This window comes from Taeniopygia guttata, chromosome 2 (assembly GCF_048771995.1).
Source record: "Taeniopygia guttata chromosome 2, bTaeGut7.mat, whole genome shotgun sequence".
Classification (NCBI taxonomy): Eukaryota; Metazoa; Chordata; class Aves; order Passeriformes; family Estrildidae; genus Taeniopygia; species Taeniopygia guttata.
This window is the reverse complement of record NC_133026.1, coordinates 44,885,443-44,903,465: the sequence shown is the minus strand read 5'-3', so window position 1 is coordinate 44,903,465 and position 18,023 is coordinate 44,885,443. Positions and strand designations below refer to the sequence as shown.

Sequence of the window (18,023 nt, the reverse complement as noted above, 5' to 3'; positions counted from 1 at the left end):
ACATCTGCCTATAAATGCACAATACATTGTCAATGCAGTGCAGAGCACTGATTCTTTTTTTATTTGCTCTTTACAGTCAAACTTCAGTAGCTTCCCTACAGTCAAACTTCAGTAGCTTCCCTGCTCAGGAGACTCATTACAAACTGTTAGCACAATACAATACATTAGAATCCATACAACAGAAATGGAATGGACATTTTTGCAGCTTCAGGTGTTGTTTAAGAGGGAAAATAAATTTATATTGAATAGAAACATTTTTATCACACTAAAGAGAATCAAATGTTATTCTGTACATGTATAACTCCTAATCTAGAAGGATTCATAGATGGCTTTGTTTTGAGTATAACAAACTGAAGTCTTGTGTTCATTTAAGTAACAGATATCAAGGCAACTTATCAGAAAACAAATCTACAAAGCACTGAACACATCATTTAGCAGCTTCTATTTCTTCTAAGATATAATTTAATACTACTATTCAATCCCAAAATAACTCATTCCTCCAAATAAGCAACACAATAGGGTTATAAAGACTGCCAAAAAATTGTATGAGATCTTGCCAGATAACTGGGTGGAACTGCTTTAAAATGAGAACTATAAAATACAGGAAAGGAGTTTCACCCTGATTACAAATGTATCTGCAAAAATAGTCTCAATCACAAGTTCCTGAATCTTGTATTTTATTTTGCTATACCTTTGGATTGTCAATGATTGGTGTCACAGTAAGATCAGATTCAGTGTAAATGAGCTCTTTCAATTTTAACTCCATATCCTGCTGACTTGAGCACACATTTTCAACCTAGAAGAAGAACAACTGTTTATTCATAAAATATTTCATTTCAACATTATACCAAGCAGTCTGGCAATGGAAACATATTCTAACTTGCTTTTTATGTAATAACAGATAGGACCAACTACAAATTATGGTAAAAGAAACATATTGGAAGAAAAATCATTTGGTCAAAATGTAGATTGAGAAGAAAGATGATAACTTGTCTTTTATGCACTAGAGCCAAAAAAAAAGGAGACTAAGAACCTTTCTTAACTCCTACATCTGAAGTTCTGCAAGTATTTTTTTCAAACAACTTGCACACTTAATTATGGAAGGATGCAAAAGAAAGTTAAGTTTGCCACAGACTTCAGGCTAATATTCTAACTGTATAGATACCATCATCCCTCAATATAAACTTTTCACTCACTTTTTTCAACCACGAATCTCCTTGTAAAGAATTTTTGATTGGGACAGTAGTAGCATCATGTACTTCTACTGCAGAAATAGTTCTAGGCGTGGGACGAGAACTTCAGCAAAAGAAAGAAAAAATACTTTAAAAATAATAAAGACTACAGATTAAGTTTCATTGCAAACTACTTTTTTATTGCTGTTTTGAAACTTTCATGGCATACTGCAAATTTTCATAGCTGACCAACATAAATTATACTATGTTCTCCCTGATCCATTAACTAAACATGAATTTTCTGTCTTAGAATGTGTTCTGACAAGGTTAGGATTTCTTTGCTGGTTAGAAAAGGAAGATGGTATCTTGCTGTAATTATGAAATGAATGTAAATAGATTATTTTATCAGCTGTAATAAAATGAAACCTAAACCATTATTGTCTTAACTCCTTATAAAAGCAACATACAAAGCAATTAACTTGACAAAAAATTGCAATTTATTTTATGTTATCCTCTTCTGACATCCAAGTTTTGGCTAACTAATGGGAATTAAAAACTTCCTAATTTTTGTGAATTATTGTGAACTGGGTTTACCTTTTGCTTTTCTTTTTTGAAATTCTGTCTGCTAATTAGAAAATGAAGAGAGACCAGAATACTGCCAAGTTGCAATTGTCATAAGGCTTGCTGCTTGTGACCTTGGGGTTTATGGTATACAATAATTTAAATTAAAAAATGTAAATTCAACTTTAGAATTATCATGATTGGCAGGCCAGGAAACTAGTTAAATCAACTACTTTGAATGAACATGTTTTCTTGATTAGCAGAAAGTAATAGACACATTTATAGTTGCAAATCATATTTATTTATTAGAAAAAACAACTAAACTAGAAATACAAACATAAAAAAATTAAAGACCCTCAGGAAATCAGTGATAAAATTATTAACATAATTATTCTCATCTTCCATCTATTTTCAACAGAAATTTAAATTTTAAGGGCACAATGAAGGAATGCCAAAATATTACCTACATAAAAACATATTAAATATTTGGTAAACACATTAAATTTATGGTAAAAACAATGTATGGAATATGCTTGCAACTTTCATTCCTAAACAAAAAAAAATTCCCATGATTTCAAGGTAGGAGGCTGGACAAATGATTCTAAGTTAACACATGCTTCCAAACATGTAGATTTGTTAAATATATATTTTTTTTAATCAATTCAACTGGTTTGCTGACATATATGTTTGAGATACAGACAATAGTACCAATTCTTTCAGTTCTCAGATGGTTTCTCAGTTTAAAACAAGACAAGAGATTGCTGAATTAAACTAGTTAAAATGAATGAAATCTATTCCATTTGCACAAGTAGAAGAAGCCACTGCTGTTAAAAGAGGATTAACCACTCCAGCAGCTAATTAAATTCTGATGCCAAGTGCCAGGTAAGCAAGTTTCTTTCACTTCAATGTTTTAATACTTTACTAAACATCACATACACTCCTTTCTGATGTTATATCATTGATGCAAAGAGAATTTCAGAACGGATTTTTTTTCAGTTGTTTGCATTACATTTCAAATTTTGTATTTAATGTACTTATAAATAAATAACATCGCTAAGAAAATATTTTGATTCCATTTTTACTACCATTGTAACCTTTCTTTTGAGCAGCTTGCTAAATCAAATGCTACTTGAAATTACTAATAATATATGTTTAGTTATGATGATAAAAATTATAAGTGAGATGAGAATTCATACTTTAATAAAACCAATTAAAATAACTTTTGTACACAGTATGATGTACAAAGGCCGTATTTCAGGTTATGCAAGAAGCTTAAAAGAGTATTTTCAAATTGGAATATTTCTGCTTGATGTTGAAAAGTATTTCACTAGACAACCTTCTTGGCTTGAAAGCTAGTAAAAAGTTTAAGAATCAGGCCTCAACTAAAACAAATCACTGTTAAATCAATCACTATTTTTTACTTAATATACATGTAGTACTTAATAGACTCTTACCAATATCTTGCAATGAAAAGCTGCAGGAAGAATTTATTAAGAGATCATACGCTGAATGTTTATTCTTATATATTTAAAGCAATTACACTCCAAGAGAGAGAAGAGAAAGAGATGCAAACAAATTCTAGATCAGAGCTTTCTTTTTAGACAAACAGTTAAAGTAATCAAAAGTTTACTTTCAAAAATGAGAGTAATAAAGTTATATAAGCTTTAACTACACACACTGCTTTCACAGCTGTTCAAATGTATTTTAGTATTTATTAACTAGAAATAATAGAATAATAATAACAGAAAATTTAAAAGGCAACACAGACACAGTATTACAGTCATAATAAAATATTTGAAGAGACAAAAAACAACACCAAACAGACAGGATTACAGGGAGGTTTTCATACCTGAGAAGAAATATGGATTCATTTGATTCACCATCAACTACACTTTTAGGCCGCAATTCAGTCTGAGTTTCTACCGAAAAGAGAATAGGAACTTGTATTCAGATGTTAAAATCAAATAAAACATATGGAGTAAGTATGTTGGTAGTACTGATAAAATAGTTTAAAAAATAACATAATGAGCAGTATTACCTATTTTGAAAGAATTGCTTGGTGGTTTAAGACCTGCCCTTGAGGATGACAGGTTATCTAGATTTTCATGATCATCAGCAGATGCTTTGGCACTACAAGAAATTGATGACGCTGCGTCTTCTCTGCTGTTTAATAAATGATATTAATTACAAATTTAAAAAGAAGAGGAGTGATTATAAAAGAAATTTATTATATCCATTTTCTGTTGCAATTGTTAGCATACAGTTTAGCTGCCATTCTCTAGAACAATATACTCTTTAAATATGTGTTGCACATACTTTTCATATTGGTAATAGCAATGATGAAAAATAAGTTTACAACAAATAACTTGGAGAATATTAAAAATTCTATCATTAGAACTTAAATGAAAGACATTTAAAAAGTTAAATTATTACCCCATAATACAAGAGATACTAAAGAAATGCTAAAAGTATTACAGACATTTTAACCTTCACAGGAAAAATCACAAGAAACCACAAAACCATGTTTTTGTGCGTGCAATGATTTACTGTAATACTTGAATGCAATTTTATTGGTTTTGGTTGTTTGGGCATTTTTTAACATGTTCTTATATTATTCACATGGAACTTGGTCATGAAACCTTAATGAAGGCTCTCCAGGATATCAAATATTAATCCAACCCACACTGTGAAGAAAGTAGATACATAGGCCTCACAGTCGGAAAAGAGAGAGTATTGAGCTTCCTTTGTGTGTCAAGCCAATGTTTTACATTTGTCATATTTGTCAGTTAGTGCATACATCAGCAGATATTTCAGAGGCCTTAGAAAAATCTCAAGAGTATGGCCAAATAGCCCAATATTTTGTAGGAGATTAAGGTTCCTCTGGTTCTCTGAAAATTCCCCAAAATTAGCACTATCAGGATGTTGAGGTAAGTTTTGCTAAAACCTTGAATAAAATCTTAGTTCACAGTATAAATTTTAAATATTAATTTTTTTGCAGGTGAAAGCAGTAATAAAATTAGAAGACAAAGAGCTGTATCTCAAAGTATAAGAAACATTAATAACAAAAGTACTGCAGCACTGGTACCAGAAATAGTCATTAAAGAACATGAGAGAAAATTCTGAAGTAGATATAACAAAAAAAACTCATCAGTCTAAAACTATTTTGACATTAGTTCCCAGATTGGAACCTGAAGTATCTTTCAAACATTTATAACATGTAACAGAAAAAACAATGCTAAATGTCCTAATTTAAAATTAGAAACACAAAACCCAGCAAGGTAAGAGGAGTCTAGAAGAAAATTAACTTTTTAATACATAAAAACCATTTGCACAACAGGTTTGGGTATTTTTGCATATGTAGCAGTGTAGAGCATTAAATACTTAGGAAAAAATCTCTACTATTAGATTAATACATCATCCCATAAGCAAAGAATATGGGTCAGTTGCTCTTGCAGGATTATAAGGCTGAACCACAGCTCTAAGATGCTGTGCTGATAGGCTTTGTGAGGCTCTAAGCCTAATGCATAAAAACAAATTTAAAAATTTACTAAAGATAAAACTGACCCATATTTATAAGATTTTAAAAAGCATTAAAAAATTTTAAGTCAGATTCATACAACAATATTACATAATATATAAATAAAAATGAGAGCATTTAACTTAGAAGTTAATTTCAACACATGCTATAGCCAGCAGGGAGTCAGTTGAAAGTGAATGGACTATACAATACACTAATAGGATAATACAATTCCTAAACATCCAAAACGATCCACTGAATGGTGTAAAACTCCATTCCTTATTTCATGAAAATTCTAAGAAAAGTTCAAAGGTTATAAAATGTACAGACAATAAAATGAAATCTTCGCTTATATTTACTAAAGGAAATCTTCCTTGAACTTTCAGTACCTCAAGCTTGTGCCCTGTCTGTCTGGAGAACCACCACCACAATGGCTAAGGGATCCTTTCCAGAATGGATGCTGCAATAGCTCTGTCCAATTCAGTCTTTGGAAAAGCAACAAACAAATTGTAAAAGCAGTGGCTAAGTACAACCACACAGAAACATACTAGACCAGGTTTTGAACACAGTGACACTAAAGAGCAGTTAATCCTGTGGTTTGCTTTTATTTGGACAAGTATGCTTTCTTAGAGGACAAACTTCTTTGCCTTAAATCATAATGGAAAATTCACACAACAGAGGTATGAGAATAAGAATAAAGGGAACTGCAGAGTCAATCCTACAGGCAAATTATCTGACATACCGTAAAACTTATAGTCCTAAATTATTTAACAATGGAACCGTATCAGGTTTAAGTTAAAGCCTAATGAAATACATGTGCCCATTGCTCTGGAAAAGCAAATAGGCTTTTCATCATCAAATTTTAAACTGCCTATCATTCTGTTACAAAATTATCTATTTAGCACCAGGTACAAAAACAAAAACAAACAAAAAAAAAGACACATTTAATGAAAACATTAATTTTATATATCTTCATCTGAGAAAAACCACAGTTTGCTCTGTGCATTTTATATGAGGGATGAAATTCTTACTACATTCTTTGTCATCTACAAATAACTATACATACAGTATCATAATTTTTATTTTCTGCGGAGGTGACAATATAAACAGCTGTCATGGATTAGGCAGTTTACCTTTTCTGAGGATCCTTTTGAAGTAACCCATCAAGCAAACTGATGAACTCAGCAGAAGGTTTGTGAAAAGCAGAACCTGTAAAGAAAAGCACTTAACATCAGTATTGGACAGCAAAAACAATCATCACCCAATGTAAACCACACTCTTATCTGCAGATCATGCTAAAAAATTTTCTTGATAGTAATTTCATCTGAAAACAAATCTCAATGTATAAAGAATCTTAAATATACACTCTTTTGCATTTCAAAGAATCGTCAAAAAAACCCCAAAACAAACAAACTACTAATGCTCCATCACCAAACTAATAATTTTTTTTTTAATTTGTAATTTTTTTTTAAAAAAAGCACAATCCAATTATGAGATAGCCACCAGGAAGAAATTAAGTAGAGCTAAAATCTGCTTCAAGTGAAAAAGAGACACTAATATATAAGGATCTTTGTGAATAACACTAATGCCCAAAATGACCAAGATCAAAAATTCCACCCCAGTAGGTAGACTTAGTGTTCACAATTAAAAGTAAATGATACATGTCACTGTCAAAAGGGAAACAAGCATTCATCACTAACAGGGAATTATCACAGGAAGGCACTGCTAGTATTCACTTTGGACAACTAACTGATTCCTGCAACGAGCCTCAGAAGAAATAGGGCAAACCAAAGCTTTAACTTTTTAAGTATTACAGTGACTTGATCCATTAAATAATAACAGAACCCTACCCTCTGGTCCTGGTCGCAACGGATCTTCAGATAAAATCTTTTCAATTAATTCAGAACGGCTTTCTGACAGGAATGGCGGTTTTCCTACAAACAAATGGAAGTGTATTTCACAGATTAGCCAAACTTCAAAATGGTTGTAAGGTACAATGATTTATCATGAGCTCATTTTCCTGAGAAAGCATCCAAAGAAATAAACAACCTCAGTCTGAGTACTATTTATCAAGTTTTCTTGTAAATTTTAAATTCCAAATCTTTGATTAAATTCTTTCATCATGAAGAGCAAAAGAAACCACAGACAGAAGAGGCACCAAAGATGGCTTGATGGAGGTAGCCTTTATAGCCCTGTATGAATCAGAAATGAGACAACAGGAAAATACAGAAATCTCCATATCTGTGTTACTGTGTTGATCCAACAGATCAGTGTTTTGCTTAAGGTTTAAGAAGACTGCAGTGTAATTCTCTTCTGTGATGAAGCTTCCTTCTAGGTGAAGCTAATGGGTACTTTATGTTCAGGGAATCAAATTACTCTAGTTTTACAATAGCAAGGCAATTTTCTCTTTCAAAGGTTAAAATAATGCACACAGAGTTTACTACCATGGAGATTAAAAACACTATACTGTCAGAATTTGAGGGCTGCCATAATTTAAATAATAGTATTTAAACCCTACATGTTGGTTAGTACTGATGTCAATAGGATCACTTAACAGTATTGTTTCACCTGATTATTGGATAAAGACACTTTTTTTTTGTCTTTTAAGCACAGTTAGCATGTTCCTCAAGAAATCTTCAAAACCTGTCTCAAGTTTTTCTATGTCCTAACTTCCCTAGAAAGTTCGTAAGAATTTACTCTGGGACCATAAACTACAATTCCATTATCACAGATATTAAGCAGATATACAAACTTAAAACCTGAGAACATTTCATAGAGTAAACACCCCAGGGACCACAGATCACTGGCTTTGCAGAAGTTGTCTCCCTTTATTGCTTCAGGAGCTGTGTATAACGGAAAGCCTAGAAAACACAGAATGTATAATTAATGCACTTTGATTCTTCATTCAGCATTCATCTTTTTCAGCACCTCAAATTTTGTCTCCAAACTTCACCATGTTACCGATTATCTTCACTCAGCATAAAAGAAAACTGAAATAGCAAATGTAAAGTAGTTTCCAAGGAACTTCTCTGCTATACTTTCACTGGATTATGTATAATTATATATGCTACTTTGTTGTTTATTTCACTTCAGTTATCAAACTGACTTGCGCTGCCCTTTTCAAACAGTGATTAATGCAAAGATAGTTTTGATTTGCTTTAACAGCTTTAAGAGCCAAGCAATTTGAGCAGAATGGTAAACCAGTCTCATGTGAGTAACAGAAATAATTCCATTAAATTAGATTTGGTATTTCTTTTTTTTTAAAGCTATCCCAAGAAATAAACCTTCACAAAACTAGTAAACTCTTACAAAAAACAAGGCAGCCAATGAAATCACTGATCTAAACAGTTATGGCTCTTTTCCCACTAAAACATTATTAAAACATCACATATCAAATTATAGCAGTTTATTCACAAATCTCTTTTTGATACAGGAATAAAATATACAGTTCCTATTTCTACAGTAGTTCTCATCAGTTCTCAAAAATCTCTAAAGAAATTACACTTACTAACAGTAAAAGTACCAATTCCATAGTCCCTTCAAAACCCTTTACTATGAGTTCTTTTCTTCTTGTGTTTTATTTGTTTAAGTGACAAAAGATCATTACCGTACATATCAAAACAGTTCCGAAGAGCAACAGGAAAGAGATTAGATTTGTATTTCCTCCTGAATAAAGACCTGATCTTGGTCTTACTATTTCCAATGTGGACTTTCAGAAGGAGACAGCAAGGAAAGCTCTCTTTGTTTTCATAAAATATTATGAAAAATTCTGCTGTTTCTGATAAAAATAACTGATATATGGGACATCATTATCTTAGAAATAGAGGTCTATGAGATGTTCCAAGATAATGACTAATAAAAGGTTCAGAAGATTAAAAACAAGTTTCTGATTTTTTCTTATTCAATGAAAAAAAATAACATAGTATTTGCAGTCTACTGCATTTGTATGGATTTGCCTGTTGAAACTGAAGCACAGTAACTTTCTCAGACTTTAAAATGAAATTATCATTCTTTAAGGTAGTGAAAGAGTTGACCTCAAACTGGAAATAACCTAGACCATATGCACCAAAAAGGACAATGAAAGTACAGCAGTGCAGTGCCTAATGAAAGAAGCAGTAGTTCTGTGTAGTACTTCCCTAATTTTCTCTCTACTTTAACTTAGTGGAATTTAGTTCCAGATGTTACAGAGAGCATCTACAGCACAAACTTTTAAAAAATCCATAAATAATTCTATAGCTCAATTTTTTTCTGAGCCAAAACAGAATTAATTCTAAATAATTTCTCTTTATCATAATCACTGATATTCCTACTTTAATTCTGTCTCTTCGGTATAAGTTAATTCTGGCTAGTAAAAATCTCATACCTTCAACTATATTTTTTTGTGGAGTGCTTTCATTAATATCGTCATCTTCTTCACCTCCAGCTAAAGCAAAAGCTTTTCCCAAGTCTTCAACATCTGCTCTAGCCCAGCAAAAACTACTGAATTTCAAAGTGCCAGACCCTTCCAGTAGAATCTATTGGAATAAACAAAATCCAATATGCTAGTATCACGTACTAAAACTGAAATTTCCATCAATAAATAATTAATTATAAAAATAATCACAATCTCAAACCGTTTAAGTACATAGAGAGGATGACTATAATGAAAAACACTGAAGATTTTCTTTAAAGTCAATGCCAATACTGTCTTTTTTCTTATAACCAAATGTACCCCCATAGAACCCTTAAGAGGTTCAATGTGCACTCGTTTACTCATTATTAAATCTAAATAAACAATGATGTTACTAAAGAAAAGATAGTTAAAGAAGATTAAAACTGCATAGGAAAATATAAGTCTAGTAAAACCAAAAACCAAACAAGGCTTCATTTGAGGAAAAAAAAAAAAAAAAAAAAAAAGGAATTTCTCTAATTTTACATAGCAGAAACTTCCACAGATTTTGTCTGATGACAAATGAGAGTTTTCTCTGGCTAGTCACTGCTTATTCTTTCAACTAAAAACTTCATAATCCCAAAAACCTTGTTTAGAGATATAGTCCTTTCAGCCAGAAGCAGGGGGCGGGGCACAGAAGAAGCTTTAACTTTAGCAATTTACTTTCTGTTGAAATGAGCATTTACAGCAACATTCTTCTTTGGAAGACTACTGAGTCATCTACAGTATGCTTTACTCATGTATTTTTAGTGCTTTTGGGTCCACAAATGACAAGAATTGAGTAGAATTGTGGAAGATTTTACCAAAGATCCAGAGAATGGCAACTTGATCACTGACAAATCAAGGTCAAAACCAATTACAGTTAAGCAAAATTTTTTTGTTATAGTCATATTCTGGTGGCTACATGAATTAAAAACAAACACAGACTTTAGCAAACATCTACATAAATGACACACACATACACAAAATGGGAAACTACATAAAACTTGTATTTTTACACAGGAATAAGATGATAATTTCCATGGTATGTGCAAACAATATAGAAAGTTACTAAGAAACTTTATTTAAATTTACTCCCTCATTAGCATTTTCTATGACTGCAAAATATTCTGCAGCATGATAGAATAACAATAAATTTATGTCTCCAAGGACAGAGCACTAAAATTTTTCATTAAATTAAATCAGTACACCAAATCAAAAAGAATATATCACATTGTATCAGATATACACCAAGGAAAGAAATCAATTATTCCATAAAATATTCAATCTACAGACTTGTCTCTGATTGTCTTCACATATTATAAAACTCAACTGACCTCACAACGGAGGTAAGTTCCTTCCAAATGATAAAATACAAACAATAAAATAATTGCTGATTGTATGAAAAGAAACATCCAGTGTCCCTCTAGATAATACCCTTCCTCACCTTTCCAGGCTTCAATTCACAATAGATAATTCCATGCTTATGAATATGGTATAAACCAGTAACCAGCTCAACACCAAATTCCCTCACCACATCTTCTGGTAGACATTTATCCTGAGCAATGACAGATTCTAGAGAACCACCTGAAATACACACAGTCAGCAAGTGCATATAAAGAAGAGGTCACATAAGTAATGCCCAATTACATAAACTGCTTCAAAAGATGTCAATCAAAAAGCAGTATCAGTAGATATTAAAAATATTTCTTGATATCAAATAGTTACAAAATCTAAGATGTAAAAAAAATTATTTTCAATACCGTGACAAAAGCTTAATTTTATATTGAATAAAACTCACTGCATGACTTCAAAACTACTTCAATATTATTTTACAAAGGAAACAGAAGGAGAAAAAATAAATCCAGGACCTGTGTCACTTCACAGTGTAATAGTCTCCCATGCTTTTATTAAAATTCCTTAACCAGATTCCTGCTGTACAAGTTAAAAGAATACATTCCTTCCATATGGAGGAAAGCATGCTGTCAGAAGTTTAAAACATGCACTCACCACAATTAAAGAAAGGTTTACAAGATTCCTTTAATAGATTGATAAGGACTTATCAAAACTAAGTGAACCACTTAATGCAGTTCTGGGTCCTCAGAGTTTCCAAATTATAATTTTAACACGGAAATCAAAATACTTATACTGAATAGGAAAAAAAATTAAGTCATTCACTTTAGCTGCTGAAATGCCCTTTGAATAAAAATTAATTTGAATAATATTAAGTCATTAGAACATCATAACTTGATTTGCTCCTTGATGTCTTTTAAAAGAGAATGTCAAAGCTGCCAGTCCTTAGAAAACTTCTCAAGAAATTTTTACTGAACTACCTTCTGATTATTCATAATTTGCTTTTATATTCCCTGATTGGCCTTTTCTCTTCAACTCTTAAAAGCCAGCATTATATAACTCAACTAACTTTTCAAAGATGCATACAGTGAAGCAGAGGAGAGCGTGATTTCAACTGATTTCCAAAAATGTTTCCAAGCGCAAAACTACTTTTATATATAAACAAGATTCTCAAGTTAATAATCAGATAATTACACTTTTTTCAAAAATCTAAGAATTTTTTGTAAAGAAGCTGTAAGAAATCTCTTATAAATACTCATTCTATAAATGTTTACCTTTGAGCTTATCTTACCTGTGCATAATTCCACTACAAGCCAGAGATGGTTGCTTGTTTCATACCATTCATAAAATGTCACTATATTCTTATGCGTGAGTCCCTGAGTCAGACGAACCTAGAGTGAAGTTTTTAACATACTTAAGTGGGGGAAAGACATAAATGTATATACACGGAGTTGAGGCATGGAAACAAAAAAAAATAAAATCTACTCTAGATTAGCTACTTGTTCTCTTGCCTTTTCTAGTGCACTAACATTATTCTTCAAATATTTCAGTGTTACATGTATGTTGAGAAAAGATAAGTTTCCTCACGGACCCTGCCCAACTCACCTGTTTTAAAATACAGAAAAAAAACTAGTAAGTTCCCAACTTAAAATTATAAATAATATTTAGTCTTCCTGCGCCACTAGATAATAAACTAGAAATTTAGAATCAGAATTTAGAGTCAAATTTGCACTCCTGCTTTTTTTTTTCCAATAAGAATACAAATGAGGGGTAATACAGGAAGAAGAAGTAAAAAGAAGCTTTTCCATCTTTCAGACAAAGAAAACCATTCAAGAGACCCTGAAAATCTGTATTTCTATAATACCTACATGGCCTAATCTCTACAGAACCCTGTTTCTTGTTAGAGTAGTACGTAAGGTATCCCCAAGAGATTTGTAAAGAAAATACACTCCTAAGAACAAAAAAGTTCCCAAGAAATGATCTTTGAAACAATGAGAGGGAATCTGACACTCTATCAGTTTTGCATGGCAAGGTTTTGGTATCCAGGTGGGGAGGTCTACAGGACTGGCTTCTGTGAGAAGCTGCTGGAAGCAGCTTCTGTGTCTGACAGAGTCAATCTCAGCCAGCTCCAAGACAGACCCATTGCCAGCCAATGCCAACCCATCAGTGATGATGGCAGCACTTCCAGGATAACACTTTAAAAGGAGGAAAAACACTCTTGTGTAACAGCAGCAGGGCAGAGGGGTGAGAATGTGTGGCAGAAACGACCCTGCAGACACCAAGGCCAGTGCAGAACGAGGGGCAGAAGGTGCTCCAGGAGCTGGAGCAGAGATTCCCCTGCAGCCCCTTATAAAGGCCAGTGAGGCAAAGCTGTCCCTCTGCAGCCCATGGAGGTCCATGGCAGAGCAGAGATCCACCTGCAGCCTGTGGTGGACTCCACTCCAAAGCACATGGAAACCTGAGGGAGGCTTTGACTCTCTCGGAAGTCTGTGCTGGAGCAGACTCCTGGCAGGACCTGCAGACCCATGGAGAAAGGAGCCCATGCCAGTTGTTGGCAGGGAATTCACTGGAACAGCCTGTTCCTGAGGAACTGCACCCTGTGGAAAGGACCTACATTGGAGCAGCACATGAAGAACTGCAGCCTGTGGGAAGGACCAACACTGAAGAAGGTTGTGGAGGACTGTCTCCCATGGGAGGGACCCCACACTGGAGCAGGGGAAGAGCATGAGGAGAAAGGAACGACATAGACAGCATCTGATGAACTGATCCTGCTCCCCATCTCCCTGCATCTCTGGCAAGGGAGGATAGAGACAAAATTGGGAGTAAAGCTGAGCCCAGGAAGAAGGAGGGGTAGGAGAAAGGTGTTTTAAGATTTGGTTTTATTTACCATTATCCTACTCTGGCAGTAAATTCAATTACTTTCCCTAAATCGAGTCTGTTTTGCCTTTGAAGGCAAGTGGTGAGTGATCTCTCCCTACTCTTATCTTGACCCATTTATTGTATTTTCTGACTCCTGTCCAGTTGAAGAAGGGAGTGTTAGAGCAGATTTGGTGGGAACCTGGCATCCAGCCAGGGTTAACCCACTACAAAAACAAAATTTACCTACTGGAAAAACAAAATATTTGAACCGTATAACTTTATAAATTTCCTTTCCAGACAGTATCGTATTTAAAGCTTTGCCAAGGTTTTACAAACCAAAATTGATTTAACTTAAATTATATTCTTTCATCAAAAATAATTTCTTCTTGCTAAGCAAGAAATTGATTGTTTACTGGAAGTTACTGCTACCACAGGATTTGCACAACTAATAACAAAAAAAAGCAAACCACCACATGCAATTATTTTTACAAGTTCACTAACACATCACAGAAACAGTAAGACTGTAAACATGTGTTTATGCATACAATCTAAAAATCAATAAAATCACATGAAGAAATATATACATTAAAAGAAGACTGTATTTAAAGAATAAGAACTTAAAATCTTGAGAAGCTGGTCTAAATGGGACAAACTCCACCTAAAGAAGCATATGGCATTTTTCTGTAAGTTGTGCAACTGGAATTTTGTAGCCTGTATTTTTTTCCCAGATTTAGGAGGAAAAGAAACCTCATTACTTACCCAGTTTGCTATTCCAGCTCTCTTGCATTTATCACTGCAAACAATGGCAACAAAATCAGTTGTCCCCTTTCTTCTTCCTTTATAAACAACTGTCATATTTCCTCTTCCAATATCGTCATACAAAACAAAGTTCTCCATGCTTTAGGATGATTCACAGGCAACAGACTGGAAATATGGCATTAGTCGCACAAACAAATAAACCTAAAGAAAGGAGGAGAAAGGGGAAGCCTTCAAATTTAATGGCCATTCATGTATACTAGTCACCCTCCCCATTACCATGAATATATATTCCATACTTCCAGAAAGATTGAAATAATTACTTTACAGAAGACCTCCTCTCAGGAAATGTGACCAAAATTTTGAAAAGGTGAATTTTACACTTCCAAAGATCTTATTCAAAAAGTAATAGACAGGCTAGTAGATACGAATTCTAAATAGCATTATCTGTAGAAATGCAAGAGGCTACAGGGAAAGAGAATAGTCTCTCACTCTCAAGAGTAATGGCTATGCCTTTATTCCAGTACACAAACCAATGGAGCATAGAATCATAAAATCATAGAATGGCTTGGGTTAGAATGGACTTTAAAGATCATCTCGTTCCAACGCCCTTGGCTGTGGGCAGGAACACATAACACCAGAACACTGTACTCAATGTCCCATTCAACCAGGCCTTGGTCACTGCCAGGGATGGGACACCCACAGCTTCCCTGACACACAAAACAGACTTTCAACAGATGGATTTTGAGATAAAGTAAAAAGAGAACAATTAAACTGATACAAAAGGTGAAAAGATGAGGTAAGAAGGCCATCATGGAAGCCTCCCAAACCACCACCTGTAAGGCAGCAAGGCAGCAGGTGTGAAACTCCACAGAGGCACCCAAAGCGGCAGCCTCTAGGCCCCGAGGGACCTGATTTGCTCTGGGCTGGATACAGGACCAGCACACCAAGGAGACGCGGTTCTCTCTACGAGGGAATGGCCAAACCACTCCGAAGGGAGCAGCCCGCGCACGACCCGCGATCCCAGCTCTGTCGGGGGCGGCCAGGCCTGAGGCACGGCACGGCGGCTCCGCAAACAGCCGCCTCCCGACCCACTTGCAGCACAGGAGAGGGGCCGTGGGGTCTCAGGAGAGCTCCAGCGCGGGGTTCCAGCCCCGCCCCGGGTCTGTCCCCGCACTCGGACTGAGGGACAGCGGCGGAAGGAACGAGAGGGCGGTGAGGGACGGGAGGAGTGCTGTGAGGGATGGGAGGAGGGCGGTGAGGGATGGGGGGCGGCGGTGAGGGATGGGAGGAGTGGTGTGAGGGATGGGGGGCGGCTGTGAGGGATGGGAGGAGGACGGTGAGGGATGGGAGGAGTGCGGTGAGGGATGGGAGGAGGGCGGTGCGGGGCCGCTGGGCGCGCGCGCTCCGCCAGGTAACGGCCGCGAACGTGCGCGGGAAAAGGGCAAAAGTACGAGAGCCGTACCTGTGTGCGGGGATGGAACCGGCGGGAAAGGGTGGGAACGACAGCCGCACCTGTGTGCGGGGGATGCAACCGCTGGGAAGGGGTGGGAACAACACTCATACCTGTGGCTGGGATGCAGCCGGCTGGAAAGGATGGGAACGACAGCGGTACACGTGTGCGGGGATGCAGCCGGCTGGAAAAGATGGGCACGACAGCCGTAGTGCCGCGCGGGATGGATCACCGCCACGCCGCCGCCATCAAACGAAAAGGCGGAGCCCCGCCCCCGGGACGGAGTCTCCCATGTCCCGGTGGCAGTGTCCGGACGGGACACTCGTCCGTGCGTGCCACAAAATACAGGCAAGCGGAAAAGGCACCGGTTCAGCAGGCAGGGTGACTCCGGGAACTGGAAAGTTTTGCTGTCCTTTATTCCAGCTGGAACGCACCGCCAGGTCCCACCGGGCTGCCTCCCCGCACCCCCCGCACGCTACTCGGATGGTCGCCACCCCACGCCCGTTTCCAGGAGACGGCGCCGGACGCCGGAAGCAGAGTGGAGCCCCATTGGGCTAAGGGGCGCCTACGTCAGGGCGGGACCACCGGGCAGCGAGCGGGGAGGGTGGCGGTGCGGGGAGCGCCCGCACGGCGGCGCGGCCGGCGGGGAAGGTCCGGCTGCGGCCGGCAGCCCGTGTGGTGGGGCTGCTGTGTGCTGCCTTCGCAGTCAAAACGGCAGATAGCGTCCTCAGCCCTGCCTTGGCCTTCTGCAAGCGCCTGATGGAGAGATGCTTTTCTTGTGGCAAAAATTAGCCCTTGAAACAAGCGTTTTCTATGTCTGACAACAGCGTGGAGTTTTCATTTGTTTTTTCATTCTATGGGGATCTGGAATTTTTTTGTTTGTTTTGGGGGTTTTTTGGGTTTTTTTTTTTGTTGTTGTTTGTTCGTTTCTTTGTTTTGTTTGTTTGTTTTGGGGTTATTTCCATTTTTTCTTGTCTGGTTTTGTTTTTGTAAGACCCTTAAAAATCCCTTTTCTTTTGGGCAACACCTGGAACTGTTGTTACAGGACAAGAGCCTTCAAACTGAAAGAAAGTAGATTTGGATTAGATACTAGGGAAAAAAAAATCTTTGCTGTGAAGATGGTGAGGCACTGTCACAGGTTGACCAAAGAAGCTGTGAATGTCCCATTTCTGGAATTGTTCAAAGCCAGGTTGAATTGGGCTTTGAGAAACCTGGTATAGTGATTGGTTAGGCATGGCAAGGGGTTGGAACTAGATGGTCTTTGAGGTCCCTTACAACTCAAACCGTTCTATGATTCTAATGAAACATTTAAAAATGTTTGCTCTAGAGCAATCTGTAAAGAATTCTGTTTTTTCTCATTGTTTCACCTTTATTTTACTTTATAACAGGTTTGAACCCATTGATCCATTTCAACCGAGATTGATAAAATAAAATAAGCAGTACACTTACAGGAAATATTCTAGACAGCATGATAACAGATGGTCAGTTTTTTTACTCCCACTCTCGAGAAGACTTCTGCATGATTTTAAACTCCTGTAATATTGAAAAGGGAAAAAAAAAATACCTCAAACCCCTCTTTATTGTTGACAAAAACCTCAATGTGAGCCAGCAGTGGGGGCTGGCAGCCCAGAAAGCCAGAGGTATCCTGGATTGCATCAAAAGGAGCATGGCCTGCAGGGCAAGGGAGGTGATTCTGTCCTTGTACTCCCTGTTCTTGTGAGACCCTACCTGGAGTGCTGCATCTAGCTGTGGTTCCTCCAAAATAAGAAAGACACAGAAGTGTTGGAGCAAGTCCAGAGGAAGCCATGAAGGAATAAGGAGACTGGAACACCTTTCCTATGAAGACAGGCTGAGAAAGTTGATGCTCTGTCCCATTTTACACTGTAAGTATTGAGCAATTGCAGAGGTGACTTGTAATTATCAATGAAGCTACAGCTTTGAAGC

At 36.5% G+C, this 18,023-nt stretch overlaps 1 protein-coding gene across 5 annotated transcripts in view; it reads right to left on the bottom strand.

Moving 5' to 3' along the window:
• The window catches only part of ULK4 (unc-51 like kinase 4), a 216,367-nt gene extending 199,807 nt beyond the window's left edge, over positions 1 to 16,560 (bottom strand). For 2 of the 5 annotated variants that reach the window (XR_012054617.1, XM_041714518.2), the window contains exons 1-13: positions 16,193 to 16,329; positions 14,630 to 14,830; positions 12,303 to 12,402; positions 11,106 to 11,245; positions 9,614 to 9,764; positions 8,010 to 8,111; positions 7,101 to 7,184; positions 6,384 to 6,459; positions 5,640 to 5,735; positions 3,772 to 3,896; positions 3,583 to 3,652; positions 1,197 to 1,296; positions 692 to 796 (exon numbers count right to left, since the gene is read on the bottom strand). Coding sequence is in view for 4 of the 5 variants with exons in the window: in XM_041714518.2 (XP_041570452.2) it covers positions 692 to 796; positions 1,197 to 1,296; positions 3,583 to 3,652; positions 3,772 to 3,896; positions 5,640 to 5,735; positions 6,384 to 6,459; positions 7,101 to 7,184; positions 8,010 to 8,111; positions 9,614 to 9,764; positions 11,106 to 11,245; positions 12,303 to 12,402; positions 14,630 to 14,767 (1,287 nt within the window). In the remaining variant the exon portion in view is untranslated. Of the gene's footprint in view, positions 1 to 691; positions 797 to 1,196; positions 1,297 to 3,582; positions 3,653 to 3,771; positions 3,897 to 5,639; positions 5,736 to 6,383; positions 6,460 to 7,100; positions 7,185 to 8,009; positions 8,112 to 9,613; positions 9,765 to 11,105; positions 11,246 to 12,302; positions 12,403 to 14,629; positions 14,831 to 16,192 lie in introns of all 5 variants that reach the window. The other 3 variants (XM_002196898.6, XM_030265145.4, XM_030265146.4) reach the window with 3 other exon arrangements.
• Positions 16,561 to 18,023: the final 1,463 nt, after the last annotated feature.